The sequence below is a fragment of the Apus apus genome, chromosome 2 (assembly GCF_020740795.1).
Source record: "Apus apus isolate bApuApu2 chromosome 2, bApuApu2.pri.cur, whole genome shotgun sequence".
In the NCBI taxonomy this organism is placed as follows: Eukaryota; Metazoa; Chordata; class Aves; order Apodiformes; family Apodidae; genus Apus; species Apus apus.
The window spans coordinates 111910071-111923145 of record NC_067283.1 but is presented as its reverse complement, the minus strand read 5'-3'; the positions used below and the strand labels follow the sequence as shown (position 1 = coordinate 111923145).

The following is a 13075-nucleotide window of genomic DNA, read 5'->3' as shown; positions in this document are numbered from 1 at the left end:
ATTTAAAATGGAATTAGGTGCTTTCCATGGAATGCATTTGGTATTGATGACTGCCCCTCCAGTTTCCTGAAAGCTTAGGGGGTGGTGGAGCAATAAACGTAAAATTTACTTTTCTAGCTCTTTCATTGAATCATAGGGGTTGGAAGGGACCTCTGAAGATCATCAAGTCCAACCCCCTCTGCTGCAGCAGCTTTCCCGATCATGTCCACAAAACACATATATGACTGTGGGGAAAGACAAAAATAAAAACATCAAGAGAAAGTGCTACAGATAGAATAAGGCTGGCTAGGGCTGGGAAATAAAGCAGTGAAAACTGCTTCTTCCCAAGGCAGACCTACAGTTTAAGAAACAGTACATATCTTTATTAATGAGGAAAAAAAAAAACAAACACACAAACAAAAACATGCCTTGACCCTAGTAAGAGTCTGGTTATTCACTGGGAAGTGGCAATTTTAACATCACTGAAAATCCTTCTCATAGTAGATGCCCCAATTGTTGTTTCCTATGTGTTTTCAAGCACACCTGCAACAGGGCACAAAATAAAATCTGGTATCTAGAGCAAGTTTAAATGTACACTGTCTGAAAATAGACTATATAGTGTTTGTGCCATTTCATTGCTAGTTTCTCTAATTCTAAAAGAACTCCAAATTTTTTTTTTGTCAGATATTCTTGTAGCTCTGCTTGCCTGCAATGAAACAACTTTGGCTGCCAGGTTCTGCAGTCTTTTCACAAGTGACACAATGTTTACAAGACATAACAAAACGCACATCTCTTCAGAGCATCTATGAATTAGTGTGTCTGTTTCAGCATGGAACAAAGGAGATAAAAAATGCACTAGCTGTAGTCTTTTATACAGAGTCCTCACAAACACTTGTGTACAAATCTCACTGGACTCAAAAGTCACATCTAAGAAGAGGGACCCGGGAATGTTTCCCAAATACAGAAAACCTTGTAGCCCTGACTACCAGTCAGAAGATGACCTGGGTGCACTAGTCCCCCTCTCTCCCTGGGAATGAAGCCTTGAGAAAGAAAGATTCTGCAGAGTTCACATATCTTATAATCAACATACTGCCAAGAAGAATTAAACACATTCAGTGCATTCTCTCTAAATAATGAAATATGCATTACTATGGTAAAAGAAAATTAAATACTCTCTAACAGAGAGCTTATAATCAAATTTAGAAGACACAATAATCCATTTACAGCTCAGAAAACTACATTCTAAGGGGAAAGAAAATAAACTAATAAAAAATAAATGTAATATTTTTGCAATATTTCTACCATTCAAAATAAGACATTAACTCAATTTCATAATTGTATTATCATCTATATCTCTTTACAATATTAAAGCACAAAAAATAACCAAAGTGGCTTTCAGCTCAGCTGTACAGGACAGAAAGATAAATCTTCTAGATGCTATGTTGGTGGTCCAATAATGCAGCAAGCCCAGACTTAATAACAGTTCTTTCCTCAGAAAAACATTAACACTTCTTAGTAAATCTACCCTTAAATAACAAGTTTTTGCTATTGGCCCCAACTCTTTCATACTTCTTTCTCCTTTTAGGAGGTTATTTCTTTAGTAACATCGCAAAGAACAGCAACATATGAACATCGGAGGCAGAAAAGAAGCAGGAATGAGTTTTGTTCAACTTCTCATCTTTTCTGCTCATGGAAAAACCTTAAGGTGTGATTTAAGGTAACTTGTGAGCTCATGAACGGATCATGAGCCACAACTTGTCAGTTCCAGCAGCATACATGCCATTCTAATCATGCAAAGTCTGAAGGCACATAACTGACCATGTACTTAAGTTTAGAAAGCATCTGGAAAGGAAGAAGTAGCAGCAAGGGGACTGATCATCTTTATTATGCACCGAAGAGACAAACAGGAAATAAAATACTTTAATAGGAGAAAAAATAGGAGGTACAATTCAAACATAACATACCATTTTGAAACACAATGCAACGCAAACATGAAAACATTGTTAAACAGCAATCTTCTGGTAAAGATTGCGTGTTTCGAGTACAAGCATCACCCATCACAAATACACAGCTTTTTGTGTATGTCTGAGCTTCAGTGAGAAAGATCATGACCAGCAGCAGCATATTTAAATAGATTGTTTCATTTTCATTAAGAACTTACCTAGTTAATGTATTGGATGCAATCTCTTCATATTAAAAGTATAAAATTTTAACCAAGGCAGTGCCTGCCAATACAGATTTTAACATATGCGAATAAAGAGGAGAAACATTTTGCAAGCTTTTTTATATTGCATTTATAAACATTTGTTGCTTTAAAATGTGCATTCAAGTCTCCCAACATTTAAATATTACTAAAATGCACAGCAACTATGTGTTACATGACAACTAATTATTGCTGTAGAAAAACTTGTTTCCCAGAGTTTTAAAATAGAAGTAATTCCATTTGCAACTCTTAAGATATGTTCAAGTAATAGAAATAACCAGTTCCAGTGTCCATGAGGCATTCTGAATCTGTATTGGTTGTAGGCATTTATTGCCATATAATATAAATATTGTATTGAATCTAAAAAAGTTAACTAAACTTACATATACCTATCACATTCAATAGGAAACGTATACACTAATAAAAATCCCCATGGTATACATTTTTATTTTTAAAAGCTAAAACTTTAGCATCAGGATACCTTGAAATTCCTTTCATAGTTGGCTTTATAGATGAAAAGAGAGTGAAAAATCCAAACAATCTCCTTTTCAGTTGGATCAGTGAACCTCTCCAAATCAGCATGTGGTCACACAAGCACTTCAGCTGACACACAGGTGAGAATACACAGACAAGAACATGAGGAGCAAATAGGTAAGTTTGAGTAGAAGATCAAAGCGTGACCTGCTGTCAAAATACTGTATTAAGCCAGTAACAAAATGTAATACATTAAGTTGTTAGAAAAATCTCTAATAATCTTCAGACATTTCTGAAATAGCCAGCTTTCTCTGTATTTTAGCCAGCTATGCCTTTAGTAAAATTTTACACTCTAAAAATAGATTACAGGAATGTCAGCTTACACTGTATAGTGTTTTAGTTCCAACACTCAACATATTAGGACTAAGATTCAGTTCTGAAACCTATTACATTGCAGAATGAGGCAGGTCAACCTTACCAGTTTTGGCATATGAAATATCCCAGTATTTAAAGAACCATCAAAACCTGTATTTGGAGAGCAAACAGGAGCCAGGGCACAAGAAGTAGATCATACTTTGGCTGCACAACTGATATTACACATAAATTGCCAACTAGACTAAGAAAATTACTGGGGATGTTTTCCACCATGTATACAATATCCATGAAGAACAACAGTTTGACAGTGGGCAATGGTGACACAGGATGAAGAGTCAGTCCTAAAAGGTAGATGCTCGGAACAGCCTGTATTAAAACCTCTTAAACGTAAGCTGTGCAGCTTGCTTTCTGCTTCTCCCCATTAGAATTAAACAAAATACCTTAAAGTTCCTTTACAAATGGATTTTCCATTGAAATTCAAAATCGTATTATTGCTCTGTTTCCTCTGATTTTAATGACAGTCTTGCTGGGAACGTGGAAACCTAAAAAAAGGTACTCTTAAAATATGTTGGTAACTATTTTAGAGCAAGTTTTTCTTCTCAACTGTTTTTTCAAGAATCTGGATGCAGGAGATGTCCAAGTTTAGACAGTCTTATCAAAATAAGCAAGTTAATTTCTGAGTGTTGGTAGGTCTGAAGCCAGTTAGTTCTCCAGTTACACAGCCTTCAATGAAAGACAGGACAGACCAAAACTTTAATTCCAAATGCAACAACAGAAGTTATTTAAAAGCTCCAACAAAACAAAAAACTAGCTGGTCACAGTCATATACTGAAAATGTATGCCTTTTGCATGTTATCTTGAATTGCTCAGGAAGTATGCCATCTTCTTCAGTAGCTGGGAGTACAGGGAAAACTCCTCACACCGCACTGTAGTAAGCAAGCGTCCTATTTCAGTTATGCTCCAAAAGGGGAAAAAATAGATGGAATTATTCCTAGGCAACAGCATCATTCTTTCTTAATGGAAGGTGAAAAAAACCAACCTGCTCTGCATTTTGATCTATAGAGTAGAAGTATTTTTATTTCTTAAGTTGTTGTTATTTTCATTCACATACTAAAGGTAAAAAAATCACAGCATCAAATAAAACTTTGTCCTTGGGTAGAAGGAGAAAAAAAAATTATAATCTCATCGATATCTTAGCAGATGACAGCTGAAATTAACAGTGCAACAGAGCATCTTTGCATATATTTCTAAAGATACTTTCAAAGTTGGTTTTGATGAATTAAAATATCTGACACTAATAGAAGAAACCATGTAATTAACAGTAGTAAAAATTAGAGAACATTAAGACAATAGTAAGAAGTTTCAAAATGGTCCCTACTTCCAGAGACAGATCTCAGTAAAGATGTCAGTTTTGAGCTTCAGCAAAGTAATTCATGAAAAGTCCTTATGAGCATGGAAAAAAGTTAAACCTGAAAAGTGGTTACTAAATACCACTTTAATTAATATAGATTTCAGATCATCAACAGATATAATGTAATTTTTCTCCCAGATAATCAGTAAGGTGAGGGGAGGGCTACACTTTAAAAGTTCACATGACAGGATTCTTGAACTGCATTTTGATATTGGGCTTCTTCATCAAGCTGAAGATTCTAAACAAAATGAAAACATCATCAAAATGGACAAATACTCAAGATGTACCATAGACCTTAGTTTAATAATTAATTTTCCACATTTTAACATAGAAATTGGCACCTAGATTAAGGCTCTTCAGCTTTAATATCCACTAGATGATTGTTTATGTTGCTCACTATCTTTTATTTAACCAAGAGATACATGAGACAGGAAAAGAATCAGATGAGTGGGACAAGGCTCATTAAGCAGAAGGGTTCATCTTCTTCAATTACACTACAGAATAGCCAGCTCAGGAAACCTGACTGCGTCAATGCAATTCTTACAACAGGGCTTCCAATCAGCCATAACATCCGCCATTAATAAAAACAGAATGTGATCCTCAGACAACAGCAATCATAGGTTGTTGAGAATATGCTGCTTAAAATGAGGAAGTAAACATACATCACAAAAGATGGGTAGCTAACCCTGCTACTTTTGAAGAACTCTATTTTAAGTTGTTAATATGCCACAGTAATACACCTTTTTAGTGAAATTCTGGCAGCTCCCCCAAATCAGAATTCCAGTCACCAGTTTTACATCCTCAAACATGCAAGATGTACTCATGTCAAAGAGCTTAAACCCCTGTTTCAATCTCCTTGCCCTTCATGCCTTTGTCCCAGAAGACTCAACGCAAAAAACATGCATCATCTTTGCTGTCTTTAACCACTAAGGCTGCCTATGCCTCAAACACCCTGCTCGTTCCACACAGAGCTCAAGCAGTGTGCCCCAAAGCCTGTCAAACTTTGCAGAATCTACGACACAAACTCTCTCAACCCACATGCAGAACCCAACTGGTTGGCTTGAATTACAATCCATCCACTGACTGCACCTGTATATGCAGCTCTGCAAGTACTCTAAGGCCATTTACTCAAAGTGAGCTTGAAAGAAGGCAACCAGAACAATGATTCAGTGACATCTTTTTTCACATTGCACCCCTCTCCCATAGAGGTCAGAGGTCACAGCAGCAGTACCAGCTAGTCAAGCTGCACTTTGAGTCCTGGAAATTATTATTTAGCTATTTCCACCACAAAAGGTCAGAAATGCCAACAGAACACATAGCATCTATTTTATTTTCCCCAGAAGCAGCAGTAATAAACTCTTCTGGAGGAACAAATAGTTCAGATTGAGAACACTAAGCTAGACTTAAATTATCAGTATGGAGCAGAAATTAACTGTCGACAGCACCTATTCCCAGTAGCACTTCATGTGGGTAACAGCAAGTTTAAGAACAGACAGGTCTACTTTTGAGCAGGAACATATCATGTCCAGAGCACTAACAAGTTTGTTACAGATTTTTTTATTTGGCATTTTAATTTAGAGAAAGAAGTTACCATTTATTTATTCCCCTACACACCAGAGAAGAAAAAGCTTACCACAAATTCTGCGTAGTCAAACCGGTGTCTTAGATTTAGATGGTTAACAAGATTTCTAGTAACCTGGTTAGCATCTGCCCAAGGAAGAGATACACAAATAGGACAGATCTGAATTTGGAGGGGAAAGGGAAAGAGAGAGAATAAAAAAAAAAAAAAAAAAGTTATTGGTAATAGAGAATGCATTAAGGACAGGTTCTGCAGGAATAACTAGTCTATTACTCATCCACTACCAAAATACATCAGAGGTCTTTACGTAAAGTCACAGCTCTAAGTGTTCTTTATCTCAATCATGCAACATCTGAAAATTACATTTCAACTTGCCAAATTTCTTAGTGTTTCTCTTAGGAGTGGAGGATAACTATGCCTGTCTGGCACTTTCTTTGTCAATTTCTGTTATTTAAAACTTAGAAAAGAAAGTGATTACTACATCCTACTTATTGTTTGGGAGGATTTTCATAGAATCACAGAATGTTAGGGGTTGGAAGGAACCCACCCTGCTAAAGCAGGTTCACCTAGAGCAGGTTGCACAAGATCACATCCAAGTGGGTTGTGAGTATCTCCAAAGGAGACTCCACAAACTCTCTGGGCAGCCTGTTCCAGTGCTCTATCATCCCTCACAGTAAAGAAGCTTTTCCCCAGGATCAGATGGAACTTCCTGTGTTCCCATTGGTGCCCACTGCCCCTCATCCTCTTGCTGGGTGCCTCTGAAAAGAGACTGGCCCCATCCTCCTGACACCCACCCTTTAGATATTTACAAGCATTGATAAGATCCCCTCTCAGTCGACCCAGGTTGCTCAGTCCTTCCTCGTAAGAGAGATGCTCCAGTCTCCTAACCATCTCTGTAGCTCTAATTTTCATACAATTAAGATGACCAAGTAAGTCCAAAGAAAAAATAACAGACTATATAGATTAAAATAATAGAAAGCCAAACAGATTTTTCTCCTTTGTTCCTTTTAATTACCTGAGATTACTTTTCAAGTAACTCTAGGCTTCACATGAACCAATAGTTGCAAATGGGGCTCAAAGAAACAGTTCTGAATTGCTAAATAAATGTCAGGGTAAGTGAAAAACTGATTTTGTCTCACATCAAAATAAATGAGACTGCTAAAGTCAGAAATGCCTTAGAACTGACAAGCAGCTGGACAAGAAACATTTTCAAATCAAAGTCACTCCTCAAGTTAAACGCACTACATTGAGTTTATCTTTCTCAGACCACAGTGATGTTCACAGACATAGACTAGCTACTGCACATTTAAAATTGTTCACATAATTATAATGAAAGTAGCATAAGAAGCATACATAAGCAACTCTACTTACTACAGGAACTATCTGATAGAGATGTCTGTTATTACAGTGATCCAGCAAACGCTGTCTGGTAAAATTGGCTTCCTGACACAGGGGGCATTTGAAGGTAGGATGTCCACTGTAAACAGAAATACAGTATTAAACAGAAAAGAGTTTTAGAAGTAGTGTTACAGAAAGCTTAATTAATCTCTTATCTTGTCATTATTTACCCTAATTTGATAACAAAACTCCCATCCTCAATGACACAACAGTAAACCTAACAGAGTTCCAAATTACCATTTTAAACCACATTTATTATTTGTACAACTAAATTCATTCCTCTGAGACTTGGACTTCAGAAAATTCTTTTGTTCCAATTGCAATTGCACCCTCTAACTCACTGGTAGCAGCTTTTAGTTCAAATCCTTCAGGAAAGTACTGAAAAAAACCCAAATTCTAATGTATAAATGCAAATGCAGAAGAAACTACAGGGTTTTTTAATACAATTTGTTGTAGGTGTTTGTGGGTGGGTTTTTTTTCAAGTTAGTAGAAGCTTGCACTATCATTGCCTGGATCTACTTTAATAGTAAGTACATAAAAATAAGCAGCTTACCTTGTTTCTCCTTGAAGTATTTGATTATTAGCCATCTCGCCATTATCAGATATTGTATCACTCCTGCTACTATAAGTAAAGAGAAAAAAAAAAAAAGAAAATTGAGATCATTTTACTCCACTAGTTTTAGAAATTTAACAGTAACAGGTAAAAAAAAAACCACATGTATCGATATATCTCCATTAAATCCTATTAATTTCAAGGCAAAACATAAAATGGCACATATTTTAACTCTCACAACTTTTCCTTTCAATCAAGGTATGTCTCAATATTTAGTTACCATGGTGACCCTTGGTGGAATACTAGACAACTTTACAGGAAAGTGGCATGCAAGACAGCAGACATTTAGTCAACAAGAAATGTATTGGAGATTACAGCTAAAAGGCATTCTGAACTATGTGAATGTAAGACAAGTAGCACTTCCTCAGTTTTTTTTACTTAGGACTATGTAAATAGGCATTTAATTGCCATGTGTTTACACAAATAATTTACAACTTTTGACTATGGCAAGAAAAATTTTCTTATGCTGTCCACAAAATAAACTGTCACCTACAGTAAGAGTGACAAAACATTTTAGGAAGTAAATTTTACCACACGTACCCCTCTAGCTAAACCAGAAAAAACTGATTAGATATTCTGATCATCCTAAAAACATTAATATTTACATTCACAAATCTGGTCACAATACATTTTTGTATACTTCTTTACTATTTTAAGCACAGGTATTCTACTGTGGCATAAACAATAAACAGCGATATAACAATATCCAGACACTTCACTGAAACTTTGCTGCAAATAGTTATGGTAACAGCTTTAACTTCTGCTTTCAATAAACTGATGGGTTGAAAACCAAATACAGAGAAGTTCAGACTGCTAAAAATACGAAATAAATGCCAAACCAAAGTAAATAAAAGACAGGCTATATATAATAAAGTCCTATGAAACCAGTATGTAAAAAAGGTATGCAAAAATAAGCAAAAATCCTAAACCAAATGAAATATATCAGTAAGACCATTCGAAAGAGAAAGTTGTTTAGCTTTTACTGCCTGAAAAAAGTGGTAAGTGGCATTTGTATTTTATGGTGTGTAACATACTGGAGTTCCTTATATGTTTCATAAGAGATCAGTTCAAAATAAATCAGAAAGAAAACGTTTGCACAGTAATGTTTTGAAACCACCAAAACAGACTTAGGAAAAGGGTGGTGGGGAATAAAAAGAGAAGAAAACTTCCCTGGGGCTAAATATTATGGAAACTGTTACAAGGTAAGCTGCTCAAAAGCTGTCAAGGCAAGGAATGCAAGCTACAAATACTACATGCTTTTTAGAAGAGTCCCTAGAAGATATTCCAAACCATCACGTAGAAAGGGTTTCTTCTGTTTGCAAATAGTAAAGACCTGCAAAAACTGTCATTTTTTGAAGCACAAAACCACAGACAATAATTACTGCAAAAAGAAGGCATACCCTGGAAAAAAAAATAATTTTCCTTGGGGAAAGAGGGAGGAGGAAGATGCACCCTGATTACCTGTTCCCTGTTGAATCTTGGGAAATCTGTATATTTGGAATAATAGAAGAAACACCATATTCATCTTGATACTTCTTACATGTTTTATAATGCTGTCTCATCCACGAAAATCTAACCTGCAAATGAAATGCCAAGTTACTGAAATTATACTAAATAATCCTGGGATAGAAGAAGAGATATTCTGCCAACAGAAAGCAATGCATGCAGGAGTTTAGACATCATATGCAGCTGAAATCAGAACTCCTGTTTCCCCTCTCGGCATAAACACTTTCTTCCCCAACAGATCTTCATTTCCTTTTTCCATAGAGCTTCTGTGAGACTGGAGAATGTTCCCATGCCCCAAGCTCACAACAAACAGGCAACTAAGAGAGCTCTCTCAGGGGTGAAAGATGTGAGTAAACTCCATTTCACTGTAACAGAGCCATAGGAACTACACCGCCCAGATCCATGATCAATGACTGATGAGCTACAACAGAGCAAGGCCACAAGGAGATTAACAACACTGCTCCTTCAGTCTTCTCTGGCCTGCTGTTACTTTACACAGGGCAAAATGTTTTTGCATTAGGCGTGTCCTGAGACTATGTAACTTTTCTCTTTGAGGGGAAAAAAAAAAAAAAAAGGTGAATGAACACCAACTTAAGGCTACCTGTCCTGCTTAAATGGGAGGCAAGACAATGAGTTCCTTAGATTTATCAGGAGACAGCTGTGCTGGACATGCCCAAAGTCAGAATTTCAGGTCCAACAGCACTGTCAGAAAGTGCTTACACCTTTACAGGCTGAACAAGATGACATCTCACGTGCCTGTGCTTAAATTCCATGAACATTGTTCTGGAGATCCGTTTGGTTCTTTCTTCCAGTTTATCAACTTGTTATTGTTTCTTTCTCCTACATTTTCATCCTAATGAATCATGTGGAACAAAGCAAGCAGCTCAGCTTCCAGAAAGTGCTAATCTTCACACTGGTAGAACTAAGTCCCAAACGAAACATAAACATGAAGACAACTACCTGGATTTGATGCAATTTGATGTAAACAAAATGTGTGACTGAAATCCTGTATCCATTTATATCAGAAGAGAGATTACTCTTTATTTCAGTGGGGGTGAACATTTCACCCAATGTTCTGAAAATAATGACCCCTTTATGAAGGGAATGGAGGGAATGATGGGAATGGACAACAGATGATGGGACAGGGAGAATTTACAGACAACTGTATGTACGCCAAGTGTAATCAACCTGTCTTTTTTTGTTTTAAATTACATCTTGCAGTAGCTCTAAGAACTTTCATTTCCACAGTGAAAGTTTCTGAGGTTTTCCGTATTATCTGCAACTTTCAGTTGTCTAATTTTTCTTTTGGCAGTTTTATAGCTATATCCAGTTTTCACATTGTTTTATAGCTATATCCAGTTTTCACATTGTTTTGGGGGAAAGCTTGCACGACACTTAAAAAGTCCTTATAGGCAATACAAGATCACATCTGTTAAGTGTATCTAGCAGGCACTGCCTGCCTAGCATATTCACAAGCCACACAAAGAAAGGCAAGTTCAACCTGCTATAGGCTTTGTATCTCCAAGACAAGAATGACACACAGTAGAAGTGTGTCTGGTCAAAAATAAGAAAAATGTATTAAACTTTTTATAAAGTTTTACTCTACCTGCTTCTCACAGCATCTACAGCCCCCAGAAGCTTTCTTCATACTGTTTTCAACATCTAGAGCCCTTTTGGGATATGTTCTTTCTTTTTTAGTCACGCTCCCCCGGCAGAGAGGACAATGTGTTCCACTTTCTCTGATAGCTGTCAGGAAGCACTTCCTGCAAAACCTAAATTTAAAAGTTAACCACAAACATAGGTCAGCAAAGCCAAGAAAGTTAAGACACTTTGTCCTTGAAGAGAGCTGGGTGATTATCAGGAAGATATACCAAAGTAACAGTCTACAGAATAAAACTCTTCATGAAGTAGATATAAGCAAAATGAAGTAACAGCATTTATGAAGTACACAGAAAGCAGTGGAACTTGGCGTTGCACTTTAGGTAGAGATCTCAGTATTTGCTGTCAAGGAAGTATTCCTGAGCTGTGCACCAGACTGACCGATAATGAGAGATTAAATAGTACCGGAGGCACGTGATACCGGAAAACCTTGTCAAATGAACTCCTGTTTACTGCCCCAAGCAGAGGCAAAAACACTGCAAAGCTTCACTGAGCAACTTTCCACAAGACCTCACTTCACGAACTTCCGCGGTTCTCCCCGCGACCCTCCTCGTTACCGACTGCCAAAGCGGTTTTGATCTTCTAACAAAGTACTACTTGGTAAACAAACGCCCCTCTGAGGAACACACAACGGACGAAGTGACAGGAGAGAACAACTGAGCTACGGTCCTCGCTGGAAAACGCACAGGAAACTGGAAAGCTAAGAAAAGCGAGTGAGGTGAGATGTGGAAGATGCTCTCTCACCGGCTGCGGAACTCGGCCCCCATCGGACCGGGCACCCGGGGCTGGCTCCCGGGGGCGGCTTCCCGGCAGACCGCGGGGAGGCCGGGGCAGCCCCGCACACGCCAGCCCTGCCGCCGGCTCCCGGCGGGTGCGGAGCTGCGGGGGCCGCGCCCCGCCCCGCCCCGTCCCGGCTGCAGGCCCGGCGCCGGCCTGCGGGCTGGGGCGCGGGGCTGGGCGGCGTGAGAGGGCAGAGGGGCGGGGAGGGGCGAGGAGAAGGCTTGCGAGGGGGGCAATACCCACACGTGCTGGCAGTTCGCCGTCCTCACGGGCGTTTTGAACACCTCCTGGCAGACGGGGCAGTAAAAATCATCCTCGCTGAAGCACGCCGCTGCCGCCGCGCCTCCCTCGGCCATGGCAACACGTCAGGGCCGCGGCCGCCGGGATCGGGGACGAGCAGCAAGCCCCGAGCCGAGCCGCGCCGGGCTCCGCTCCCTCAGGGGCAGCCCCGGGACGCGGGCGCGGAGCCGGGGGGGCCCAGCAGAAGATGGCGGGTGGGCACCTGGCAGGAGGTGCCAGACCCGGCGGCGGCGGAGGAGGAGGAGGAGGAGGAGCGGGCCCGGCCTGCGCCGCACGCCCCGCCCGCCTCTCCGCCCTCCCCGGCCCGGGGAGCGCCCCCGCCCCGCGCTCCGCCCGCCGCTGCCCGGGGGGCAGGGAGGCCACCCCGGCCGCTGCCGCCCGCCCGCCCCGCCGCAGCTCCCGGCGGCAACCGCGTCCCGGGGCCGCTCTCCGGCGGGGGCGGGACCGGGGCCTGGGTTTCCATGGCGATCGCCTTCCGGGCCGGCGGGGCTGCCGTGACACGGCTGGGCGGCCGCCATCCGCTCCGCCCCGCCCCGCCCCGCCCTGCCCGGGAGGCTTCCCCGCTCCGCCCCTCTCGCCCTCCCGGCGGCCGCAGCCGCTCCCCTCCCCTTCCGCGGGCGCCGGGGCCCGCCCGTCAGGCTGCCCCCGGGACCCGGCTCCTGCCCCCGGGACCCGGCTCCTGCCCCCGGGACCCGGCTCCTGCCCCCCAGCCAGGCCGAGGAGACACGGGTCTCGCGGTCGGGAAAGAAGGTGAAGCTCAGGTCCCTCTTTGCGGATGAGGGCTGAACCATGTTGTGA

General features: G+C 40.7%; 1 protein-coding gene across 2 annotated transcripts; it reads right to left on the bottom strand.

The window, feature by feature from the left end:
* Positions 1 to 1885: 1885 nt before the first annotated feature.
* On the bottom strand, positions 1886 to 12391 carry RNF138 (ring finger protein 138). 2 transcript variants are annotated; one of them, XM_051611764.1, is made up of 7 exons: positions 12221 to 12391; positions 11145 to 11310; positions 9494 to 9609; positions 7973 to 8041; positions 7393 to 7498; positions 6076 to 6183; positions 1886 to 4680 (listed from the first exon to the last, which is right to left on the bottom strand). In XM_051611764.1, the coding sequence occupies exons 1-7, from the start codon at positions 12331 to 12333 to the stop codon at positions 4612 to 4614; spliced, it is 747 nt and encodes a 248-aa protein (XP_051467724.1). In that variant the 5' UTR covers positions 12334 to 12391; the 3' UTR covers positions 1886 to 4611. The 2 variants fall into 2 exon arrangements, with proteins under 2 accessions (XP_051467724.1, XP_051467726.1); XM_051611766.1 differs by having other exon boundaries at positions 1886 to 3989.
* Between the last annotated feature and the right edge of the window lie 684 nt (positions 12392 to 13075).

Excerpts from the sequence above, each read along its gene's own strand:
- RNF138 (XM_051611764.1), bottom strand. The coding sequence starts at position 12,333 with ATGGCCGAGGGAGGCGCGGCGGCAGCGGCGTGCTTCAGCGAGGATGAT. Across the intron at positions 11,311-12,220 it reads ACGGCGAACTGCCAGCACGT|GTTTTGCAGGAAGTGCTTCC; the intron begins GTGGGTATTGCC and ends TTTTAAATTTAG. Across the intron at positions 4,681-6,075 it reads TTGACTACGCAGAATTTGTG|AATCTTCAGCTTGATGAAGA; the intron begins GTAAGCTTTTTC and ends CATTTTGTTTAG.